Source organism: Rattus norvegicus, chromosome 7 (assembly GCF_021556685.1).
Source record: "Rattus norvegicus strain SHRSP/BbbUtx chromosome 7, alternate assembly SHRSP_T2T, whole genome shotgun sequence".
Taxonomy (NCBI): domain Eukaryota; kingdom Metazoa; phylum Chordata; class Mammalia; order Rodentia; family Muridae; genus Rattus; species Rattus norvegicus.
The window spans coordinates 38,227,988-38,254,250 of record NC_141540.1 but is presented as its reverse complement, the minus strand read 5'-3'; the positions used below and the strand labels follow the sequence as shown (position 1 = coordinate 38,254,250).

General features: G+C 43.5%; 1 protein-coding gene across 10 annotated transcripts in view; it reads left to right on the top strand.

Annotated features, from left to right (window-relative positions):
• Nucleotides 1-26,263, top strand: part of Vezt (vezatin, adherens junctions transmembrane protein) — a 93,331-nt gene that overhangs the window by 45,613 nt on the left and 21,455 nt on the right. For 2 of the 10 annotated variants that reach the window (XM_087556308.1, XM_087556305.1), the window contains 7 exons: nucleotides 2,595-2,732; nucleotides 5,191-5,338; nucleotides 12,733-13,064; nucleotides 15,133-15,326; nucleotides 20,913-21,013; nucleotides 21,438-21,645; nucleotides 24,724-25,704. In XM_087556308.1, coding sequence (XP_087412434.1) covers nucleotides 2,595-2,732; nucleotides 5,191-5,338; nucleotides 12,733-13,064; nucleotides 15,133-15,326; nucleotides 20,913-21,013; nucleotides 21,438-21,645; nucleotides 24,724-25,229 — 1,627 coding nt within the window. In that variant the 3' untranslated portion in view covers nucleotides 25,230-25,704. 10 annotated transcript variants of the gene reach the window in all.

The following is a 26,263-nucleotide window of genomic DNA, read 5'->3' as shown; positions in this document are numbered from 1 at the left end:
CAGAACCTGTCTCAAGAGAATAATGTCATGAAAGTGCAGGGCAAGTGGCCTCCTGCGTACACTGGCATCTGTACCCATGTAAATATACACATGTGTGCATACCACATACCACACACAGAGGACGGGGGCTTACACTCATGAGAGACAAGCTATGTCCCATATGCTATGCTAGTCGTTTTACATACAATTCAGTTATTCGATTGTTCACATCCATCACCTCTGACTGTAGAAGGCCATAGTACACTAGGCTACCTACTGAACATTCGCAGATGGCAGTTAGACCGTATAGTATATCTCATAATTTATGTACTTTTAAAAATATTTTAATTAGCACATATCAGTTATATACTGTTTTGATTGGACATCCCTCTGCATGTACATATTTCAGTCATGTTGACCCTCGTCACCTCTCTTGTCCCCTTCTCGATGTTTTTCCGTTGCCATTTATACTTGAAAAACAAGTATGCAGTGAACTTTCCTGCTTTTAATGAGTGCGGTGGGAATGCAGTGAAGACCGAGAGGCGGGGAGGTACCACCTGTAGGCGTTGCCGCACTCACTCTGCTCTGCCCTGGATTAGTGCTTCCTCTTGCCAGGAAAGCTGTCTGGAAATCAGAGTGGAGAAGTGGAGGACTGTGGAGCAGTCATCCTGCTCTTGTGCTCCTTAGAACAATCGTGGGAGGACAGAGGTGTGTCTTAGTTAGGCTTGTGTTGCTGGGAAGAGTCCCCATGACCAAGGCAACTCTCATAAAGGAAATGTTTCACTGGGGCTGGCTCACAGTTCAGAGGTTCAGTCCATTATCATCATGGCAGGAAACATGGCAGCACAGGGGCAGACATGGTGCTGGAGAAGGAGCTGAGAGTTCTGTATATTAACCCTTGGGCAGCTAGAGTGAATGCCACACACTTTGAGCTTCTGAGACCTAAAAGACCACCCAGTAACCCACCTCCTCCAACAAGGCCACGCCCCCTCCAGCAAGGCCACACCTCCTGATAGTGCCACTCCCTATGGGCCTGTGGCAGTCATTTTTATTCAAATCGTCACAATGACATTGAAGAATTTTACGTTATCCGTTGCTGGGTGCAGAGCAAAACAATCCTGGGTTTATTGGTTTTATTTTCCCATTAGGTTAGATCCAATTCTTACTAGTAGATGGCAAATTTTAAGTTGTTTGTCAAATTTCAAAAATTAAAAGGTCACACTTAAATTAAGTAATATCTCCTTTTCATTGCTGACTTACACAGCACCTTATTGAGAGGCCTGAGTGATGAGTGAGTGCTTAACCGTGTATACAAGATGCTGTGACTCTTGTCAGTTTTCTGACTTTTACCCATACCCATGGACTTAATATGGAAAGGTAAAGTAGACCGTTAAGCACCATTCACCCCTGGTTATGCTCTGGTACCGTACGGTGGCCGGTGGGTAAAGAGAAGGTTTGGAAGACATCACTGCATTGTGTCCATCGAACTGGACAGTGGACAGAAAGTCACAAGGGGTGATTAACCCTGCCTCCCAGTGTCTTAGAAATATCTCGGTCTGTAAAATTGATTGAGCAGAGCACAAACCCTACTGCTCCACACTGAAATCAGGAGTGGTCGGCTTCTGCCTCCCTGAGTCCTTTCTAGCCAATAATTTTACCTTTCTTTTTTGTGTGTGTTCCCTTACTTAAAATTAAGCCTGTACATCTTTGTCCATATCTTTTAGTTTGGTTTTACATTGTAAAAATTCTACTTCAGTGTCTGCTTTGTAGACGTGTGATTTTATGAAGAAGACTCACAAAAGTTGACAGTCTTGTCTTGCTATTGGAGGAGGTTATTGGTTAGAATAACTGGCAGCATTTAACCCTGCTTATGCTCAGTCATAAAGCAGCATATCCCAGCACGTGCCATTGTTGCAAATGCTTTCCACTGGTCTAAGGAGAGCCTGTGTGTGTAAGCGTGAGTGCAGCTGACCCTGCACACAGTAACCCATACTTTGCCTTTCTATTGCATCCCCTGTTGGCCACTGGTCCTGCCACCTCTCTGCGTCCCTCCTTCACTGTGAGTAGGTAAGTGCCAGTGGCAGCAGGTGGGTAATGAACTTTGCCCTATGCCTATGAATGTACAGAACGCATTCATATGCAGTCGTTAATTGCTCTGTACATGCGACCAAACAAGTGGTTGGTGAACACGATGTAAACGCATAGTAAGCATGGAGAGTGTTGATAATGAGCCCCTCATGCACCCTGTTGATTCCGGTTTTGAAGCCTGTAAAGCCTATAGTGTGTGTTTTAGCAGGCAGAGTGTCTTTGTGTAGAAATCTATACATTTTAGTTAAACCTTCCTCATTTCTATTCTATCTCAAATGAGACTTTCTCTATATTAGACTAAATATTCCTGAGATGTCATACTTTTCAGTTGTTGCTCTTTGTTTCATGTGTGTGTTCTAGTGGCTTTGTATGTATCAAGAGGAAGGAGGGACACTTGATGTCAGATACTTATAATAATTTTAAGAAGGAAATTGTTTCTAAGTGTGATAGAATTGTGGATTAGGAAACACAAACTTAGGACACCTGTACAGTGGTATCACATTTTACTTTTCAAGTTTGCTTGACAGGGTCAGTGCTGCTTGCTCATTTAATAAGGCTGCACAGCATCCCAGCCAGCATCTCATCGGCCTTCGGAAAGCCGTCTACAGGACCGTACGAGCCAACTTTCAAGCCGCAAGGCTAGCTACCCTGTACATGCTGAAAAAATATCCTTTTGTCTCCGTGTGAGGCTAACATGTTTCCAAGGCCCTGAATAGTGACGTTATGCTTGCATCCGAGAGTGAACTTTACATTGAGATTGCCTCGTCCAAATCTAGGTTCTCTCCTCACCTCTGGTTTAGAACTGGAAGTGCATTACAGGGGGGTGAGGAGGATAGACAGGAAGGGGTTCTGCCTGTGGGTGGGTTATTACAACAGGGGAAGATTCTCAACACTTTTCTCATCACTCGTCTAAAGAAAGAGGTCAAAGAGCTTGGCCTTGTTATATGAGACCCTTGAAGAAAATGAGCAAATGTGGCAAGTGTGTGTCCTGACATGGCAATGACCTGGCAACACAAAGTCCTTCCCTTTCAAAACAGGCTAGTGCTGGATTGCCTCAGTTCAAATCTTGGCTATACCACGTTCTTACTGCATAGGTGACTAACTAGCTTAGGCTAATTTCCTCCTCTCTGCCTTACTCTCTTCATCTTTAAAATAGCAGTAATTCCATGATTCGTGAATTAAGATCCATAAGCATGTTAAACTGTGGGTAGATAGAAGATTTGCTGGGTATTGATCAATGTAATGTTCTGTGTTTACATGTGCCATATGTTCGAGCACTGTGTGCTTCATACAAACCTTCCTGGCTGTATTTTTTAGCTCTACTTTATGAAACCCAAAAAGAGAAGTTAAGTGAATTATAATTCAAACCATATTATATGTGTGTGTGTGTGTATATATATATACACACACACACACTGTGCGATCTCTCTTTGGAAGTGAAGAGAAAACAGTTTAACTCTCATGAAGAACTTGGCTGTCTACTTTCTCTACTGCTTAAAATGTCTGCCACCTATGTGTCAAACACTCTTCCAGGTGTTACAGAGACAGAGCACAAACATGAACTACCACTTCTGAGGACTTTTGAATGTGATCAATAAATAAGCCAGCATTCACCATGCAATATAAATGCTCAGGAAGTCTTCCAACATAGTAGGACAGCGCACCTGACGTAATGGGATTAAAGAAGGCTTTCACATGAATGGGGCCTCCACGAATGAATAGGAATTGACCCTGGGAATACGAGTCTGTATTACAGATAGCAAGAAGCAAAAAGACATGGAAAGGCCAGACACACTGGCACAAACCTTTGATGCCAGCAGACGCAGGTAGATAGTTCGAAGTCAGCCTGGTACACAGACCGAGACAGCCCAGAAGCCCACTATGGAAAACAAACAAAGAGAATGGGAAGAACAGATTTGATAGTGGCTTGGGAACTCCATCCTAGTAGCTAGTCATCCAGTGCGTTTTTCTTGAACACAGAACACCAGTCAAGCTTTTTCAGTACTGCTGACCTAGCAGTGAACTTACTTCACTGGATGATAAAAAATGGACAGTTAAGATTTCTGGGTATGGCAGGTGGTGGTGGCTTATGCCTTTAATCCTAGGGTGACAGAGGCAGGCGGATGACTGAGTTTGAGGCCAGCCTGACCTATAGAGTGAATTCCATGACAGTTGGGTACACAGAGAAATCCTATCTCAGGAAAAAAAAAAGAGGGAGAAAAATAAGTTTTGCTTTATATACTTAAAAAGGGTTAGAAGTAATGCAGACATTGAGGATTTTGATACGGATTCTCTAGACTTTGACCATATCTAAAAGAACAGAGCACCTAAGACATGTCTGTGCACAGAGCTCCTGGTAGATTAACTCATGCACGAACTCTCTTGCCACACTGAGGGATTCCCACTGAAAAAGACCAAACTGTTAAAAGCTAGAAGAGGTTGCACGGAAAAAAAGATATCCTAGAAGGAATTGGAAACACACACAGTATGACACAGGAATAAATTCAGCATAAATGCAAATAAAAGGGTTTTTTAAGATATAATACTATCAAAAGCAATTAAAGAAGGGAAATAATCTGATTGATACCGATTTAGTGCCTGAGGAACATAATGAAGACGGTCAGTGAAGCAAGCTCGAGGCGCTAACTCCAGTCTAGGAAGTGCTGGACTGGGGGATGGGAGAGGCAAAGAGAAGTACTTGTACACAGAGGGGCCCTGAGCCCTACACAGTAAAGGACATTCTACAGCAGCTTTACAAGGAAGCTTCCCGAAACAACAGTGTTTTAGCCGCCGAAGAGTTGCTTTTCTGGCTATGTGTTTTTATTACTTTCAGACTAGCAAGAAGTTTATGCTGTACACTGAAGGGGGCAGCAGGCTAGGCAGTAACTAACGTGCTACCTGCCTGCTTTTAACTGTTTAAATAAGACGTTTTATTCAAAGTACCCCATAAGATGCCTGAATGTTATATCCATATCTTAAACCTTACTATTCGTTTCTTTAAAATAACTGAGACAAATCTTCAGTCTGTGTTCAAAATAAAATTAGTAAATATAATGTTTGTGTATTTGGGTCTATCTTACATGTGCTAACGAAGAGGTGTTGGTTGCCTTAACCTAATTTAACCTACCCCCTGAACTCTGAGAGTGACAATGTCACCAACTACATCTGTGTGGTACCTTTTAAGGAGCTGGGGCTCGGACTCAGTGAAGACCAGATATCAGAAGAGGAAGCCCGGAACCTGACGGATGGCTTCAGCCTGCCAGCCTTGAAGGTAACCAGCCCACTTAGAAGGAGGGACACGAGTACACACTGTGCCATTGCTCAGTGACACATGTGGTGCTCCTGTTACCCTTCCGTGCTGTCAAGCGCCATGTGCTTTAGGTGTCATGACACAGGCTAAGAGCCGAGAGATCATACAACTCAGTGAAGAGATCCTTGTATTTTGGTGCCAATGCTCTTCATTTAAAACACCATAGCATCTGTTTAGAAATAGGTGGATTACTTGATAGGAAGCCCTAGTGAGTTCGTTTCAACAAACCTGGGCAAAGCACTTAATATATATCTCTTCCTTTGTGTGTATATAATATGCATATCTTCCTCTATATGCATAAATATGTATATCTTCCTTTGTTAAGTCCCCAGGATATTTTCTTCATGCCTTAGAAAATAATTTTTCCACTAGACACAGTCACAAGAAGAATATAATGGACAATTAAAAGTTAAACTTCAGACTTCAAATACTATATACTTTAAATGCAATAAAGTAAACTAGAATAACTTTATAGACTGTATGGAGAGTATGGAGGTAATAAAGCCTATACGGGTGGGAGTTGGGCTCGATGACATAGTGTGTGCCCTGATATGCATGAGGCCCTTGGCTGCATCCCCAGCACTGCAGATGCACTCAAGCAAATAAAAAGAACAAGCAGAAGCCAGGCAAGGTACATGAACTGGCCATTCTCGGAGCAGAAGTACAAAACAGCCAGTGCAATAGACTTTTTAATTGTACTCTTGAAAGAAATTCAATAGGGATACCAAGTGTTTGACAAAGGAAGTTGATTATTGTCAACTCATTATCAATGATATTATCATCAATGATAACTTCATTATCAATGAAGATTCAAGAACTCAAATTCAGGTGGTGACAGCAAACACCTGACAAGTGAATTCGAGCCTTCACCAAGGTGGATAGCTGTAGCCCAGAAATTCCACTCTACGTGACTGATGAGGATGAACCCCATACATCAAAAGTGTGCTGAAAGCAATGGCAGTTAGCCTTGGAGCATCAGTAATGACTTACACTGAAAACACTTCGTGAAGTACCTTCTTGATGGTCATGTGAGGGGTGTTTGGTTGGTTGGTTTGGTTTTGGTTTTTTGAAAGTATATCTCTGCTATATACCCCTGGCTGTCCTGAAAATCTGTAGAACGGGTTGACCTCAAACTTAGAGATCTGCTTGCTTCTCCCTCCTAAGTGTAGGGAATAAGTAAACATATATGCCACCACTCCCTGGCTGTGGCCATAGAAACATTAAAGAGAACAAATAATGGGGGGAAACAGAAGACAAGTTATAAAAGCCATGCAGCCCCCCGTCATCCCAGCACTCAGGAGGCTGGTGCACGAGAGCAGTTGAAGGCAGCTTGGATTGCACACATAGCCGTGGGCTCCATGGAGATAATAGGTTCTCTTTGGAGCTGCCCTTGATAACCATGCAGATGAGTTCAGATATTGGCAGCACTTGCCAAGATACATTTTATAGTGAGATGTGTATCTTTTTTTTTCTATTTTACATGGCAGATTTTTTGGTTTATGTATTTACATTTCAAATGTTGCCCCCTTTCCGGTCCACCCTCCAAGAGTTCTTCACCCCACCCTCCTTTGCCTCTGAGAGGGTATCCCTCCTACCCCCTACCCACCCACCCCCACTTATTCACCCCCCACCTCACCCCCTCCCTCACAGCCCCCTTCCCTGGGGCATCAACTCTCTACAGGCACATCCTCTCCCACCGAGACCAGACTAGTCAGCCCTGCTGCGTATGTGCCATGGATGGTCTGTGGTGGTGGCTCAGTCTCCGGGAGCTCCTAGGGGTCCATGTTAGTTGATAACTATTGTTCTTCCTATGGGGTTGCCATCCCATTCCGCTCCTTCAGTCCTTCTAACTCTTCCATCGGCGTCCCTGACATCACTCCAGGGGTTGGCTGGAAGAATCTGCATCTGTCTCAGTCAGCTGCTGGTAGGGCCACTCACAGGACAGCCGTGCCAGGCTCCTGTCTGCAAGCATCAGAAATAGTGTCAGGATTTGGTGCCCACCCATGGGATGGATCTCAAGTTGGTCCAGTCACTGGATAACCTTTCCTTCCATCTCTGTTCCATTTTTGTCCCTGCATTTCTTTTAGACAAAAACAATTCTGGGTCCAAAATTTTGAGGGTAGACCCCATCCCTCTACTGAGGGCTCTGTGGAGGTGGTCTCTACAGATTCTGTCTCCCCACTGTTTAGCATTTTGCCCAATGTCATCCCCACTGAGTCCTGGGAGCCTCTCACATCCCAGGTCTCTTGGACTTTCTAGAGATTGGCCCCACCTCCACCCCTACCCCCTACAGCTGCAGCTTCTGTTCATTCTCCTGGCCTGGGCTTCCCTCCTGTCTCTCCCCCTTCCCATACCTAACCCTGCCCCCATTTTCCTCTCCCCATCTCCTCTCCTACTCAGATCCCTCCCTCCCTCTGCCTCCCTTCTTACAGTCCATGAGTTGTATCCTAGGTATTCTGCACTTTTTGGCTAACACCCACTTATCAGTGAGTACATACTGTGCACGTCCTTTTGGGTCTGGGTTACCTCAATCAGGATGATATTTTCTAATTCAATCCATTTGCCTGCAAAACTCATGATGTCCTCGTTTTTAATGCTGAGAGCTTTTCAGAGGTGGGAGCTGTGAGAGAATGAAGGAATGGCCGCATGAGTCAGAGTAGGTCTGCATGCTAAACCTTTGTACAGCGTCTGCTTCCTCTGCAGCAGTCAGGTGTGTGGTTACAGAGGAGCCAGGACTGCGCTTTAGGGCAGGGAAAGAGTAGCAGAACTGCTAACAGTGCTCACAGGGTGTGGAGGCTTTAAGCCATTTCTGTTATTTCCAGGGTAATCCTCATGATCATACTTTTACTCTATAAAGCAATGTCTTCTTGAAAGAATAACTTGAGAGATTTTTAATTCAGCAGAAGTGATTTTATATTTTAACCTGGACTCTGATTTGACCTTAAATATAAACTATTCTTTAGACCCATCACATCTTTTTCTTTAAAGGTAGTAAAAACACAACTGCTTTTTAAAATGTTAGAGTAAATGAGAAGACTCTCAAAATGTCTAAAGCAGAGCTGGTCACTTAATGGGTCCCTACAGTCACTGCCTCTTGTTTGTTATAGAGATACGTATTTAAGTTCACACGCTATGTGCTTCCCTGTCTTTTAAATTTTATTTTATGTATATGAATGTCTTGAATGCATGTGCATCTGTGCACCATATACATATCTGAAAGTCAAAAGACGGTGTTGGACCCCCAGACCCTGACTTAACTTCAATTCCCAGCACCACATATAAGCCCCCACGTGGAGCTGGGAATCAAAGCCAGGTCCTTTGTGAGCATGTGTTATAACCACTGAGCCATCACTCCACCCTTTTCTTTGCTCCTCGTTGCTAGTCTTTAAGAAGGATTCAGAAAATCGATTTTAATGTTTTTACATCTCTTTAAGTTATTTTTGTTCAGTCATTAAGATAACTACTGAGTTTCCTATTTAGGTTTTGATGTCGTTTTTCATTTGTTTTCTGGTTTGTTTGTTTGTTTTTTTAATTAAAATATAATCACATTATTTTCTCCTTTTCCTTTCCCCCTTCCCAACATCTCCCATGTATCCCATCTCCATCGCCATCTCCAAATCATGGCTTCTTTTTCTTTAGTTGTTACTGTAATGTGCACCTTTTCTTTAGTTGTTAATTATAGTGTGTGAGTGTGTGAGTGAGTGTGTGTGTGTGTGTGTGTGTGTGTGTGTGTGTAAATGCCTAAATATATTAATATAACCTACCCATCCACCTGGTGTGTGCATGTGCATGTGTCTCTGTGTATGAATGCCTAAATATGTAAATACATCCTGCTCAGTCCATGTAGTAATTCCTGTGTGTATATGACATCAGGGCTGACCATATAGTACTGGATAAACAACTAAGGACCCATCCCTGGGGCAGACTACTACCACCGCTCTCAGCATTTCTTAGTTCCCTGTAGTTCTTTGTCTAGGAGTGGGGCCCCACGAGCTTTCCCCCCCCTCCCAAGCCTTCTGCTGTTCTACTTCTTCAGGTCTTGTTTAAGCAGCTGTATTGCTTAGGCACCGTGGGTGAGTTTCCCTTTCCTTTCTAGGAGACATGATCTCATAGCAGCTTCTCAAGGACTCTGCTCTTCCAAGCTTTCTGCCCCTCCTCAGTGCTTCTCCTTACATTCTAGATGTATCACCTGGGGCTTGGCACCCCGTGATCCGTTGTCCTTGTACTTCGTATTCTTTGTAGTGTTCTGTAAGGGTCTGCTGTTGCAAAGAGAGGCAATGAGACGTGAGCGCTGTACTTACCTATGGGTATTTTGGTAGATACTTACAAGGACGTTAGCAATCATGCTGGTTTAGTAAAGTGACAATGTTAGGTTCTCTCTAAGATCCTCACTAGCACCCTGTACTTGGCTAGGTTCCCAGCACCAGGCATACTGTCCCTCCTCCTGATCGGGCCTTCAGTTCCACTAGAGAGTTGTTGGTCACCACCAAGATGTACGTGCCACTGCTGCCATGCTAGTTGTCCTTGTGGGTCACAGGAATTACAGCCGAAGGACTGGGTTGTCTTGCTCCTTTGGAAACTCGCATGGCACCTTTCCATACTAAGAAGCTAGTCTTCAGGGAGCAGGCTTTCAGGTCAGATCGGCTTTGATCCTCTGGGTCCTGTGTCCAAAGTGCATGGCATCTTCAGCCACTGGGCAGTAATGACGTGCCACATTAGTGGCCTTTATTGTTTGGGAGGTTCTTGGATTCCCTTGGCCAGCAACTCAAAATGTGGCTTCTCATGCCTCCTATTGGGAGTTTTGTTAGGTTGTCTATGGCTCTTGGGGCAGGGAGTTACTATTAGCCCAAGGAGATAACTTCCTTTTAAGTATATAGGTATACACATAGACTTAAATCTCAAAAATAAATAATCCCTAGTATAGTGAATTCTCTCTTTAGAGGAGTGAAAGACTTTTTCCTCTTGCGTTGTTGTTGCAGTATTTGGTTTGTTTGATTGTTTTTGGGGGGTTTTTTGGGTTTTTTGTTTTGTTTTGTTTTTTGTTTTTTGAGGCAGGATCTCACTATGTCTGGCTAGTTTTGAACTGATGATCTCAAGTAATCCTCTTATCTGCTCAGTAACTGGGATTATAAGTATATGGCACTGTGCCTGGATTCTTTAAGTGATTAACTAGTTTTTGTTGTTGTTGTTGTTAATTAAACACTGTATTTTCTGATTTAAGAAATGAATCCAGATGCCATGAAGTATTTAAAAATTAAAATAATGTGTTACTCACCCGTAAGCTTTGGATATTCCCTTAGCCAAAGCAGCTTATCCAGAAGAACAAGCGGAAGAAGAATATATATACCTTATCCAAAGAACAAACAGGAGAAAAAAATGTATTTCTGAGCTTTGGTGTGTAGCAGAAATTCAATAAGTCTGTATTTTTAAAGCATCACTTGGATGCCAACCAGCTCCTTTTTAATGTTTGTGCCAAACCTCCTGATTCACTGCCTCAGTGCACTTGCAGGCTCCTCCTCCTCAGTGCACCGAGGCGGTCCTCTTGTGCCTGTGCTGTTCTCTCCTCACCATCACTTTTCCTCCCGAGGAGTGCTGGGCTCCAGGGTACATGGACTTGGACGATTTTCCTAACCCTGACCTGTACTCTCCCATTCTTGAAATCAACAGCTGGAAGGAGCCTGTTAAACCAAAAGTTTTATTTTTTATTTTATTCTTGTGCTCAGTAACTCCCTGTTTCTCTCACTAAAATCCAGAATTGCACAATACACCATGCTCCTTTCTGCTTAACCTGGGTCCAACCACATTGACCTTGCTGTTCTTAGATATGCTACGTATGTTACTGCCACAGGACTCTGGACATAAAACTCATGTGTCATAGAATGCCTTAATGGACCATGCTTCTTTCTAGATTACACTCTCAGAGACCTTCCTGGCCTTACCCTCTATTGCTTTCTTTCCTTCCCTTCATCAGTATATGTGCATCTCCTCTCTCTCTCTCTCTCTCTCTCTCTCTCTCTCTCTCTGCCTGTCTGTGTAGAGTCACATGAAATCATTTGCATAATTTGAAATTCATTTAAAAAAATCTCAAGAATATCTATTTTCAAGGTTGTGAATAATTGGAATCTAAATTGTCTGAAATAGATTGATCTGTTTGCTGTGTTTTACTTGTTAGTGCTAAAGTGCTTCGTTATGTGTTTGCTTTGGGGCTATTGTCCCATAGGTTAGGACTGTGTCTGCAGAGGTCCTTAGCTCTCTTGCTTTCTGTTATATCTCTCAAGCATAAATTCACAGAGACTGGAGAGATAATACAGTAGTTAGGAGCATATAATGTTCTTCTGAGGACCCGAGTTCAGTCTCATTACCCATGTTAAACAGCTCACAACCACCTGTAACTCCAACTCCATGAGATCCGACAGCCTCTTCCGGCCGCTATAGCAAACACATGTACACACGTAATCATTCTTTAAAAAAAAAAAAAATAGGTTTGCAGTTTTCATGCCAGTCATGCTAATTCTTAGGACAAAGTAGTAGTCTCACTCTGAACCCCAGTTTATTTTTTTCTTTTCTTTTCCTTGAGATAGGATCTGAAGGCTGTAGCCTTCACCAGCCTTAGAATTTGAAGGGATCTGTTTGCTTCTGCCTCCTGAGTGCTGGGATTAAAGGTGTGCACCACCACAGCTGGCTTGAACCCCAAAGTCTTTTTTTGAATCTGTGTATGTGGATGTTTCGCCTGCATGTATGTCTGCACCACATGTGTGCAGTGCCTCCGTTACCTGCTAAGCTATCTCATCAGCCTCAAAATACATTTTAAGGAAAATTCATTCCTAATAAATTTGTGAGACAGGAAGTCTCTATGTATAACCTGGGCTGTCCTGAGACTCACTGTGTAGACCAGGCTGGCCTCTAACTCAGCAAATCTGCCTGCCTCTGCCTCCTGAGTCTGGCATTGTAGGCATCTGCCACTATACCTGGCTTCATCTTATTATTTTAAGTTATATGTGTCTGTGTACACCACATGAAGTCAGAGGTATCAGTTTCCCCTGGAGCTGGAGTTACAAGCAGTTGTAAACTGTCACACGGGTGGTGGGAACTGAGCCATCTCTCCAGCCCTCCACCCATTCTTAGGTCATTTCTATCTAGGATAGGACTGTGCTAAATTCCATATAGGTAGTGGCTTCTGTACTAGAGCCCTAACAACTCACAGGTTATGACTGTGTAATTCAGTATAGAGTCCTTTAGGATAATGTGGGAAAATTTAAAGTCAGATGGTAAGTTTGTAGTTTGTTTTGCATATTGACATTTTTATTAATCGGTATGTTTTCGGTCTCCCCACCCGTCCCCCATCTCTCTCATAGGTTTTGTTCCAACTCTGGGTGGCACAGAGTTCAGAGTTCTTCAGACGCCTAGCTCTGCTACTTTCCACAGCAAATTCGCCTTCTGGGCCCTTACTGACTGCTGCACTCTTGCCTCATCGTATTCTCTCTGATGTGACTCAAGGTCTACCTCATGCTCACACTGCCTGCTTGGACGAGCTAAAGCGCAGCTATGAGTTCTTTCGGTACTTTGAAACTCAGCACCAGTCAGTCCCTCAGCGCTTACCCAAAACCCAGCCGAAGTGGAGAGAGCTGAACAACGTCCACACGGCAGTGCGCAGCTTACAGCTCCATCTGAAAGCGCTGCTGAATGAGTAAGTCGAGAAGCTGTGTAAGGAGTCAGCGCAACAGTAAGCAGCCGTCCTTCTCAGTCCCTTTGGGCTGGTCCTTGTGTCCCCCAGAAGCGGAGCGTTAAGGACGCTGTGGGCATGAGCTGTCAGGGAGACAATGATTTTAAACACTGAGAATCCTTTGTAGCTTTTCCTTTTCTGGTTTCAGCTCTCTCTTTGAGAGGTAAAATCGAGAGGTGTTTATTATGGGTTCTACTGATGTGAACAGACACCATAACCAAGGCAACCCTTATAAAGGACAGCATTATCGGGGCTGGCTTACAGGTTCAGAGGTTCAGTCCATTTTCATCAAGGCTGGAGCATGGTAGCATCCAGGCAGGGCTGGTGCTGGAGGAGCTGAGAGTTCCAAAGGCAAACAGAAGAAGACTGACTTCCGGGCAGCTACAATGAGGGTCTTAAAGCCCACGCCCACGGAGACACACCTACTCCAACAAAGTTATACCTCGTAATAGTGCCACTCCCTGGGCCAAGCATATGCAAACCACCAAAAGAGGATTATGAAACATGAGCATCTTTTTAACCTTAACATCAGATGTTAGGACTGGGGCCCACAGTCTGGGGGAGGTACCTGTCAGTACTCTATAGCATTCTGAGAGCCACTTCTATAGCTGAACAGCAGTACGCGCTCCTTTCTAAATACACCACAGCACGTTTGGAAATAGTTCTATAGCTCAGAATAAACTTTTTGGCCTCAGTAAAGGGTAGTGTCTGCATTTTATATCTGTTTATCCTCAGTTTATAATACTGACATTCAGCTGTGGTTTCCAAATGGCTTATACCCTGCTTTGGTATACTTTTATCAGTTGTAAATATTTTTCTCATCTATTTCTAAATGGAAATTTTCACTTTTAAAAATGGAATAAACCAAGTGTAGTGGGGGATTCTTTTAATCCCAGCACTTGGGAGGCAGCGGCAGGTGGCTCTCTGAATTCCAACGTAGTATATAGAGTTTCAAGATGGCCGAGCTACACAGAAAGACAGAGAGAGAGAGAGAGAGAGAGAGAGAGAGAGAGAGAGAAGAAGAAGAAGGAGGAGGAGGAGGAAGAGGAGGAAGAGGAGGAGGAGGGGGAGGAGGAGGAAGAGGAAGAAGAAGAGGAAGAGGAGGAAGGAGGGGAGGGGGTGGGGGAGGGGGAAAGGAAAGGAAGAGTTGAACCAAAATAGTCATTCCTACTGAATGAGCATCTTTTTAACCCTCAACATCAGATGTTAAAACTGGAACCTACAGTCTGAGGGTTCTCGGACTCAATTTTTTTCAATAAATTTCAAGAATATTCATAGAGTAGGACTGGAACAAGTGGGTGGTTAAGTTCTTGTGCTGGTAATCCGGAAGGTCATTGCGATTTACTTAACTGATAAGATCGAAGGTGATAAACTTACCTGGCCCAGAGTATCAGTCAAGATGTGGAGGGAGAGTTGCATAATCAGATGGAAGATAAATGAACCAAAAGGCCAAGACCACGCAGTAAACGCACAGGCGAGCCTAGCGGGGATGAAGGAGGGCGAGACTTAAAGACAGAAGTGGAAGCTCAGAAACGGGAGAAGATCTGAGGTCGATCTGAGACTTGTGAAAGGTAGAATGGGAAAGGAGGGAAGCTGAGGGGAGGGCAGCCAGCGGCCTGTCTGCACTGTTCTAAGATGACAGGTGAATACCAACCCAGTTCATGGCAAGCAACACGGACGATAAGGCCATTTCCACGAGTGGGGAGCAAAGGCTGGGTTATCTGAGCGTTACAGAGCAACAGCTGACACGATGGATAATATGTGTATATATTCATATACATGTGTATGTGCATTTCATGTGTGTGTGCAGTTATGTGCAGGGACCAGTAGAGGCCAGAGAGGGTGCTGGGTACTTTAAGGCTGCAGTTACAAATGGTTATGGACTGCCCAAAATGGGTTCTGGGACAGCTATTACCACTATGTCTCCAGAGCTGTCTTAATTGTATAGGCTTAATTTCTTAAATACTCCTCTTAAATGATAAAATTTCCATTTTATCTGTTAAAAAGTCTACTTCTCATTTCCTGTGTTCAGAGTAATAATTCTTGAAGATGAACTTGAGAAGCTCGTTTGTACTAAAGAAACCCAAGAGCTGCTGTCAGAGGCTTATCCAGTCCTAGAGCAGAGATTAAAGCTAATCGAGCCACATGTTCAGGCCAGCAACAGCTGCTGGGAAGAAGCCATCTCCCAAGTGGACAGACTGCTCCGGAGGAATACAGATCAAAAAGGTACCTATGGGTCATTTTCAGGGATACAGATCAAGAAGGTACCTATGGGTCATTTTCAGGGATACAGATCAAGAAGGTACCTATGGGTTATTTTCAGGGATACAGATCAAGAAGGTACCTATGGGTCATTTTCAGGGATACAGATCAAGAAGGTACCTATGGGTCATTTTCAGGGATACAGATCAAGAAGGTACCTATGGGTCATTTTCAGGGATACAGATCAAGAAGGTACCTATGGGTCATTTTCAGGAATACAGATCAAGAAGGTACCTATGGGTCATTTTCAGGGTCATTTTCAGGGTACGCTTGTCAGTCGCACTCACTCCATCTTGCTGGGTCCCTGTTTGTGGCCTGCCTCCAAATAGACGAAGCAGGTTTCATAAAAGTTAATAAAAAGAAGAGGTGGATGTATGCACACACTGATAAACTCCAAGTTTTGACTCTAACATAGAACACATAATAATTTGAATGTATATTCCATCTCCTTTTATGAAAACTGGAGTGGAGGGAGAAATCTTGGCATTATTTTCTACTATCAGAACTTCCGGAAACTCTTAGAATGTTGAGTAATAAAAGAACCAGTTTAAGCCGGTTTGTTGTTGCTCAGCTTTAAACTCAGCCCTAGGGAAGCAGAGGCGAGAATCGTTGTGTGTTTGAAGCTAGACCAGTCTGTGTACTTAGCTCCAGGACAGCCTACATAGAGAGACCTTGTCTCAAAGGCCAAAGAGAAGGATTTAGCTGGGTGTGGTAGTTCATGCCTCTAATTCTAGCACCTGAAGGCTGAGACAGGAAGATTGCCTTGTGGAAGTCAGCCTGGCCTACCTAACAAAACTGCCAAAAAACAAATCAACAACAAACAGCTGGATAACCAAGAGGCAGTATAGGTCAGAGGAACATATCTCAGCCCCTCACTCCCAGGAAAGTGATGGTCTTGAGCGAGGTCCTGAGCTGCCCTTAAGGTATAGTACTTACTTCTGAAAACGTAATGCAGAAGTGACATTGTCAATGACTCTGAATTCTTTATAAGCATCGCAGTCTAATTGTCTTGACCAGATCATTTTTTATCAAGTGCTACAATACAATGCCAAAATTTCTCCCCTAGCCCGCTTCTTTAAAACTTGGATTTCACTCTTGGTTCTACAACACTAATTTTACTTGGAACATTTAATATATTAATTTTTTAAATTGTGCAACAAGCCAACACCGTGTTTTTCCCATGGGCCTTTATTATAAGGTTAATTAGACTTTTATATTGAATTTGTATTGTTGCCAACAATAGTTCGGATCACCATATTACTGCTTTGTTTATAGTGAACATTTTAATAGTTTGTTTCAGTGTCTTCAATAAATAAATACTAAATGGTAAAAATAGTAGCTTTTTTCAAAGAAAATATTGGCATGATAATGAGTATGCTTCTTTTTTCTCCCAGATGTGTGTAGTGGATGTGTTTTTCCTTAAGGATAAATCTCTTAAGGAATTTTAATATCTGTAAATTTTTTTAAAGTTTCAGCATGAGATCTAGAACTTCCAAGTACAAGAAGAAACATTGAAAAGTATTTTGGGTGCTAAAAGGTGCAGCCCTGGGTCGTTCAGTGATAGAATATGTGCTGACCATATAAAGACTGAACACTAAAACCTAGTACATGCCATCCAGTGCTTCTCGAGCACACTCTGAAATAGACTATGACCCAGTCAGCTACCATGCGCAAACTGTCTCTCATCGTTAACCCGGTAGTCAGTAATGCCATCCTGTTGTTAGTGTTTGCACACAGTTGCCCATGACTATAAAACTTTAAATGTTTGAAAACATTTGACAAAGCCAGTGTGTTAGCCAGATTTTTTATGTTTCATTTCACAGTCATTTCAGAGGCTGAAAAGTTGTCTCCACAGTTATTAACCGCCCTTCTGAAGGATCCAGGCTTGGATGCCAGCCCGCAGGCATATAACTGCAGTTATGGGATCCTGTGCCCTCTTCTAGCCTCCACGGCACTAGGCACACCAGTACCTCACAGACATACATGCAAGCAAAACACCCGTACACAGAAATATATTTTAATTAGAAGTCATTTTAGATTTGTGAAAATATTACAAAAGTAATCCAGAATACCCTTCATCTAGATTCTGTAATAATTGACATTCTACCACATTTGTCTTTGTATGATATGAATTCACATGCATAAAGTTCCGTTTTCCCTAAATCTTTCTTTGCAGTTTTGAAAACTGGACATTCTCCTACATAATGTAAGATACTGTCATAATCAGGAACTTAACATGGACACAATACTGCCATACAGTTCACAGCACCTATAAAACTTTACTGATTGTCAGTATTTTTATATGTCCTCATCCCAATCATATGTGATATTTGGTTGCCATGGTATTTGTTTTCCTTTAGCCTTTCTTTGTAGTATTTTATAGTAAATGTTTTATGATGAAATACTTTCAGATTATATAAATAAATTTTTCTCACCAAAATTTCATCCACTATTTATACAATTACCAGAAGATTCAGTAGTACCTATTTACCTGTTTGGCTGAGAACTATCAAAACTTCATGTTCCCAGACTTGGGGCGTAGGGTAGCTAAGTGCTAAAATACTTGCCTGCTTCCCTCTGGCCCCTGGGTTCAGTGCCTATCATACGAAATCCAAATAAATAAGAGAAGAACTTTGTGTTCATATAAAAGTTCTACATATATCTCTGTATGACTGAAGGCCATGTGTCTGTCCTTCAGCTGGTGAGTGAATGGTGACATCTATTCATTGGGGGAACCACTCAGCAGTAAAAGGACTGATCACACAACGGGGCAATTTAATAATTTTGATTTGGTTGTTTTGAGATGGGGTTTTGTCATGCTGTATAGCTTGCCTTGAACTCATTTTATAGCCCAGGTTAGCTTCAAACTTGTAGTCCTCCGTGCCCGCCTTTTGAGTGTAGGGATTACAGACGTGTGCCACTGCTCCTGGCGGTTGGTTATGCTGTTCTTAACATGGTGCTTGGGAGAAACTGGAAATGGGTGAGTGACTTATAAAGAGGCGGGATCTCCAGGCATGCTGGTGCACACCTCAGAACCCAGCACTGAGGAGGCTGAGGCAGGATGACTGCAAGTTCAAGGCCAACTCCTACTACTTAGCAAGATGCTGCCCCACCCCCTCCAACAAAAAAAAAAAAAAAAAAGAGCAGCCACAACACAGGCAGCACGGGGTGATATTGGTAGTTTATGACCATGCGTTTGTCTAACCCATTGAACTGGGTACCCAAAGATGAGATTTTTTAAATGAATAAATCAGCTTAAATTATTTTCACCTATTTTGGGTTTTCCTTGAATTTGTGTATGTGTATTCATATAACTATTTTTACTGGTAGTATTATTCTGAACTATTTAAGAGTAAGTGGCAGACATAAAATTCCATTATCCCTAAATATTTTTATGATAATTGCCCATTGGTAATTTCCTAATTCCATTTTCTCTTTTACACTTATTATTTGGCATTTTACTCAAAGGTAAAGAATCCGTCTGTCCACTTATTTATATCAGTAAAACCTGATGGATGCGAAGCTTAGAGTGGATTGTAGCTTGTTATTATAATTATATTTGCCTAAATAAAGTAACAAATTCCAAGGGCATGTGTATGAAGGTCATTGTTTTTCTCTTCTTGTTAATCTTTTAGTTAGCATAAAAATGAAGTCATTTCATTGTCACATTTTCATAGTCAGCATCATTTTAAACACTTCCTTATTTTCCTTGCTTCCTCCTGGTACCCATTCTGATACTGGAGAACCCTCAGTCCTTTCAATGGAGAGTGGTTTAGCAAAAAGATCACGTTCCCTGCGATGTAATTGCTTCCACACCTCAGTGTACATCTGGAGCGGCAAAATGTGTGGTATAGCTGTGCACATCCTCAGATCCACTTCTGAGCCTGTCTGTGTGTACTAGAGGCTGCGTCATATCAGCAGTGCTAGTAGAGTTCCAACACCATGTGAGCTATTGTCCTTCCCATTTCCATGTTCAAACCTCCCCTCTGGTTATGGGAACTTGACTCATAATTCTCAACATATTTGCTTAGCACTAATCCCTCGTCACTGTGGACAGCTGTAGACTCATCCTCTGAGAGTTCTTTCTTCCCTGCTCCATGTGGCCACACAGCCCATGCACACCTACAGTGTCCTCTAAACCCTCCCCAGCACCTTGCCATCCCTTGCTGGCTAAGAAATCCTTGTCTGCTTTACCCCAGCATCAGGGTACTTTGTGCAGTAGGCCTCTTGCCAGGTAAAAGTCCCCATTGGAACCCGAATTTTCCCCCTCTCATTGCCATTTCAATTGACCTTATTATTTTCAAAGCTTTATTTTAATATTTATTTTATGAAGATTCACCTGCTCCAAAGTTTAAAAGCCCCAAAAGAGTAGGGGTATGACAAGGATCCTCATCTACCCTGTTCCAGCCCATGGTTACTCTCTAGTTTCTCCATACCCTAGAGAATGCATGCCCATGTTCATAAACTAAATGTCAATGTTTTAAAGATTTGTGGAATGTGTTAATTTAGTATGCTTTCTCTTGTAAAAAAAATTCCTATTTTTCCTTTGTGGTTTCTGAATTTTTAACTTTGTGGTCTTTTTCTTGTACTTGTGTGTGTGTGTGTGTGTGTGTATTAAATGATTGTGAGCCTCCATGTGGTTGCTGGGAATTGAACTCAGATCCAGTCAAATGGCCCCTGAGCCTCTCTCCAGCCCTACATTTATTTTATATTTAGCAGTATCAGTGAGATCAATGAGCTGCCATCAAGGGCTGGGGTGTCCATCAGTTGTCTCCTGCGTGCCCAAGGCCCAGGGTTCAATCCCCAGGGCTTCAGAAGCAACAAGCAGTACTTTGAGTTTGGATTTGTTGATGTTGTTGCTGTTGTTGTTGTTGATCATTTTGTTCAATAGGTTTTTTATGTTTTTGTTTTTGTGTTTTTTATTCAAAGGCCTCACTATATTGTATCAGTATTGATAAGAAAAACTGTTCTACTGCCAGCCCAAAGGAACTTTCTTGAGTGTGTGGTCTGTGGTAGGCTATCCTCAAACTCACAGATCTACCTGCCTCTGCCTCCCAAATGCTGAGATTAAAAGGATGCACTACAATGTTTTGTTTTGTTTTTTAAAGGAGAAAGAATAATGTTCTCTTAAAACTCTCCCAACACTATGAAGAAAATAGGTTGTGAGAGAGGGATATTTGTCATCTACCATGAGACAGATACTACGGCCATGTCCTGCACAAGGTTAACTTAAAGCCAAATAGTAAATAATGGTGTCTTTCATTTTTGCAAATAATTTAGCCAGAACAATTTGGGAGCCAGATAGGGTAGTACACATCAAAAAATCTAACACTTGTGAGCCCGCGGTGGGAAGATCATTAGATTAAGACCAACCTGGGCTTCTAGAAAGACCCGACCTCAGAACAAAAAAATCAGGGTGGGAGGAGGGAGGGAGTCAAACTGTTAAACCAACAAGTAGTGTTAAGATATCTTGTCGCTAGATGTTCACCGGTGTTTCTGACGGCTTGTTTCTCGTCGTCTTCACGCCCTTCCCCCACTGTCTCCCTGAAGGCAAGCCTGGAGTAGCGTGTGAGAACCCACACTGCACCGCGGCGCCCTTGTTGCGGCCGACGCTACACATTGAGGACAGAGACCCCATCCCTGAGGAGCAGGTAAGGGGGAAAGAAAGGCACTGGCTTCCCCTGAAGAAGCCGTCCATATACAATTTGCCGGTGGCATGGGTAACGTCAGACAAATTGTTGAATTTCTGCTTCTAATGAGGTTAAGATGTATTACAATGTAATATAAATTTGTGCCAAAATATTTGCTCTTAGTGCCTTGAATTTGAATCATCAACTCAGAGTAAAAAAATAACGTTGGTGCTAAACGTTCTCATCCAGAACTCTTTTTAGTATCCACTGTTAAGTGTTTCGAAGATTTCAATTTGTCAGCAGATGTGTTTGTCGCCTTCCTTCCTCCCCAGCTGTCATCTGACTGTGCCAAGAGAAGGTCCTCTGAGACGCATGCCGCAAGCACCAACGAGTGCTCCTCAGAGGCCTGCCCGCTTGACACTCTCTGTCTTTGCTCCACTTTCAGGAATTAGAAGCTTATGTGGATGGCATAGACATAGAAAGTGAGTTCCGAAAGGACAGTTTGTATCACTTGTCGCAGGAAGACAGAGAGAGACAGAAGCGTGAGCAGGAGGAGTCCAAGAGGGTGCTGCAGGAGCTAAAGTCTGTGCTGGGATTTAAAGCTTCAGAGGCCGAAAGGCAGAAATGGAAGCAGCTTTTGTTCAGTGACCACGGTAAGCTCGCCTCAGAGCACCGCTCATTTCGGGGCCAGGAGTCTTTTCTTTTTGAACCATGAATGTTGTTTAAACTGTAGAACTCTGGATCCTCCAGTCAGTGCAGTACTCTCATACAGAAGCAAAATCAATTTGATCAATAAAAAAATGCCATATAATCACACTAGGACTATGGAGTCAAGCTTTTTCACCAGTTATTTAATTCTTCAATAGATTTCTTTCAGAGTGGAGATTAAGTTGGATACACTGAGCTACCGTGGTGGCGCTGTAATCCCAGCAAGGCGGTTGAGGCAAGGAGGATCATGAGTTCAAGACTAGCTGGGGCGGCACAGCACGTTCGTGCTACCTAGCTCCTAGCCAGACCCTTTCAGGGGGTCAGGGAGCGGACAAAAGGAAACCTGAGCTGCTGACCCCTCTCCTCTGAGTACTTCAGTAAAGCTCACCACTAGTTCTGTAGGGAGAGTGGGAAAGATCTAAGCCACTTGCTGCGTTCAGGTTACCTAAGAGCATGGGAGCACAAGAGGTGTTTCTGTGTGCACCGACTCCATAGTCAGCTTTGATGTTGTCATCCTACACTTCTCCATGTTACCCTCACTGTTTGCCTCAGTCACACTTCATGGGAAGCAAGAGAAGGCATGAAGAGAAAGAGACTTGATAGTTGGCAGCGTCAACCTAGGTCATTCTCAGTTGAATTAATTCCTGTGGACTTAGAAGAAGATAAACTGGGCTTTCTTTTCCACTCATTTTATAGTGTCCTCATATGCAGTTGCCTGCCTGCCTTCCCCTTCTCAGTAGAAGTACATAGATCTCCTGTTCTGGAAAGCTCCTTGGGGCCATCCTGTCTTCCCTTAGGGATTGATCCCTCCCTTTCTCTCCAGCCTACTGTTTGTTGGTTTCACCCTTCTTGGCTGTTCCTAGTGGCTGCTTTAGAACCCAGACCCCCACTAGATTATGCTCATCCATTAGGTAGCCTGGTAGCCCCTCCCATTTCAGTACCTTCTTCTCCGCTAAGCCATCTTGTAACCTATCCCACAGTTTGTACTCAAACAGCTCGCTAATGACGGCCTTCCTAGAACTCCAGTGCATCCATCTTCCTTTTTATATTAGCCTTTGTCAGCATAAGAATCCATCCTGCCCGCTTGTATTTGCAGTATTTCTAATAAAGTTTTCTTTCTCAGCTTACCTTTATCTAGTTAGATTAGTCCCACAAAGTTGCTGTATATATTCACAGAGAAGATATACACCGGACTCTCACCGAGAGCTCTATCCTGTCCCCCAGTGTTTCCTCTGTGAATCCTCAGCTGCCCCACCTCTCCTGCCACCATAGACTTTCACCCTAGAGAGTCAAGTAGCTGAGATGTAAGCGGGGGGAGGCTTGAGCAACAGAGCAGAGCAATGGAGAACTTTCCAGAAGCAGCAGTAGCACTCTGTAGTCAGCCTGTTCGTGAGTTAGATTGTTGATATCACCTTTTTAGACATAATCATTTCTGTGCTCAGAGTTTTTTTTGTTTTGTCGTTTCTAAATTTGTCCTTTTTTTCCCCTAGTTTTTATTCTCCAGCCACATTCATTCAGCAGACTGTAATTCAACAAGTAGTTATCAAGTCCCTGTCAGACAGCTGACACTTTTTACTGTTGCATGCAGAACATGGATCAACAGACAGAGCCAAAAACCCTACTCCCATAGAGACTCACATGCATACACTGCTGTCAGCGGCTGCTTCCCTTCTGAATACCCTTGCTCCCTTCCTCAGTCAGCAGTGGCCTGAACCCCTGAAGCACGGAACACTTGTTAGGACCCAGCAGACTCATGAACGACAGGCGTGCATAGGTGCTGAAGGATCATGGCCTGTAAGCTTGTACCTTTTGCTACTGTGCAGGGTTTTCCTCATACTCTTCTCTGTAAGCTGACCTACTGTTGACCCTGTGGGCAAATAAGGGCCATGCTGTAGACCCCATCTGCATTTGAAAAGGCAGTAATGCTGTATAGTTTGTGAAAATAAGTAAAAGATGTGCTGGTGCCAGAAAAATGCTTCCCGGTGACAAATGTCAGTATGTCTTCCAGAGTATGTCTTTCCAGTGACAAATGTCAGTATGTCTTCCAGAGTTGTTTTCATCTCTGCCTACAGGGGTAAAGTCCGAGTGGAATTAGAGAGGGACGGCCTCCGCTGGACCTGCTGTGGCCATGTTCTATTGTCGCTGCTTCCGTAGTGCAGTTACCGCAGCATAGGCATGTGTCTTGGAGACGGACGCGTCTTACAAAATGCTTTTTAAGTGTACGCCAGACCTTCAAGACGCACTCTTTTCCCTCCGTCCTGCTTCATGATCTGTTGTATTGTACTAACCCTCATGCTGGGAGGCGAGACCACCTAGCGAGCAACCCACTGCCTACTAACACCGAGAGGGGCTAACTAAGCTTGATTTTTCCTGCAAGGACAACTTCTACTGTACGGATCGATATTCTGTCTGTGTTATACTTTGTTTGGTACTTGGTCTCCAATGCCGATTTGATTCCATCCGTGTTCTGTATAGGACTACAAATGTAGACATACGCTCTACGTCCACCAGGTTCTGTTAGGTGATCGGCAAGGTGAACTATGTTACATTGCTTATGCTGCTTTACCTTGTGAATATATATGTGTGTATATTTGATGAAGATGCGTTTGTGTGGGTCACTTTAGGCCCAGGCTTTAGTGAGCATCAGAACCAAGTGGGATGGCTCGTAAACACACCCACCCCCACCCAGTCTCCCGTTCTGCCTGTGGTCAGACTCTAGCATCTGCCTCCAGCAGCCTCCTAGGGGTTAACTGGGCCTGCTGATTCAGGGACCGTGCTTGGAGAAGCACTGCCTTTGAACTGCAGACTCCCCAGCAACTCCCATCTCATCTCGTCAGGTATTCTGTCTCATAAAACTCCCCATATGTATAAAGTTACATTTATTTTACTAGAAAATTTTATTAAGTTTTTATTTATTTGTTGCTCCTTTTTAAAAAAAAAAGCGACTGGGAATTTTAAAGTTGTTGGGCCCTTAGTTATTTTTTTTCTTTTTTCTTTTCTTTTCCTCCTTGTGTTCTTTGAAGCTGTGTTGAAATCCTTGTCTCCTGTAGAGCCAGTGGAATCTGTAAGTAACTCAGAGACACCCATGAATTCAGATACAGAACAGGCCCATAGCGAGGCTACAGAAGAGGAGACTAGTAAGCCCTGTGCGAGCGACAAGGAAGACACTAGGACTGAGTATATGTGTGATGGCCCTCCAAAGGGGCAGAGCAAAGACACCTCTGGAGACCAAGGCCACCTCCTCCAAGGAGCCCACCAGTGTGAGAGCGAGGCCAAGCCTCCTCAGGCTGCTGCTGCAGGGGCCACCGCCCCTCCAACTCCCAGGGACTCACCCCGGCTCTCCATTAAGCAGAGGCTGGCTCGACTCCAGTTGTCACCAGAATACACCTTCACTGCTAGCCTGGCTGCGGAAGTGGCCGCCAGGTCTCTGTCCTTTACCACCATGCAGGAACAGACTTTTGGCGACGAGGAGGACGAGGACAAAGAACAGCTAGTTGAAGGAGGTGAAAGGGAGCTGGAGGAAAAATAAAAGCCAAGATGAAGTGATTGTCTTGATTGTTCCTTTTACAAAAGTGTTCGAGCTGCAAGACTGGGGAGGGAAATGAGTGCGTGTTTACTCTCTAGAAAGCTGCGGCGTGAAGTTACAGGGTGAATACTGATTTGAAAACCTGACCTGAAATGAATAGATTCCTGTCTAGGCAGATCTTTTAGGCATAGGAGAGAAAGGTAAGGGCAGTTCTATTTGTGGCAAAACTGATAATCTTGGCAAATCTTTAAGTACTTTTTTATAAGAAATGAGTTTATCATTTTTTGCCAAAACTTTGCTGCCATGAGGTAATGAGGATGAGTCTTGCAGAGCCTAAACCTTTAGAATGAGCCCTTTCTACTGTGTCCTTGCGGTGTGTAACTGCAGCGGTCATGTTAATACATTGTTCGTATTTTATTTTGTTTATACCGCTCTTAAAAAAGATACAGGTTCTAAATAAAATATTTAATTACTACAATTGACGTGTGCTGGGGTTTGGAACTCAAAAGTAGTCTGAAGGTTGCTTGGGCCGCAGCATGTCTTGTACGTTTCCTTGTTGATGTGTGTGCTCATTTCAGGGCGCCATGCAAGATTTAAAAGGGAAGTAGCACGCCCTCTTAGGAAACACCCCCTAGGGCTTCTGTTCACTCCTACTGTGTGACTCAGAAAGCCAGTGAAGCCCCAGAGCGACCGCATCCCCAGCCCTGCAGAAGCTAATTTACATCATTCACCCAGAGACAACCGTGCCGCTGCTGTGCTGTGTGCAGGCCACTGTGCTGTCTTCTAGCCCGACCTGTCCTACTCAGGAAACACTTCCGCTGTCTTGGAAAGTGTCTGTCCCTTTATTTCCTAGTGAATGCTTTCCATAGACCAGTCTGGTCTGCCTTGGGCTGGAATTGTGCTTTCAATGATGCCTGCAGGAACATTCTCCTGAAACCTGTTGCTACTGTGTGCCCAGAGTGTATAGGCATTATTCTGGGAGGAATGTAAGAAAAAAAAAAACAAAACTCAATTTATGCTGCTGTTTCAGGAGCAAA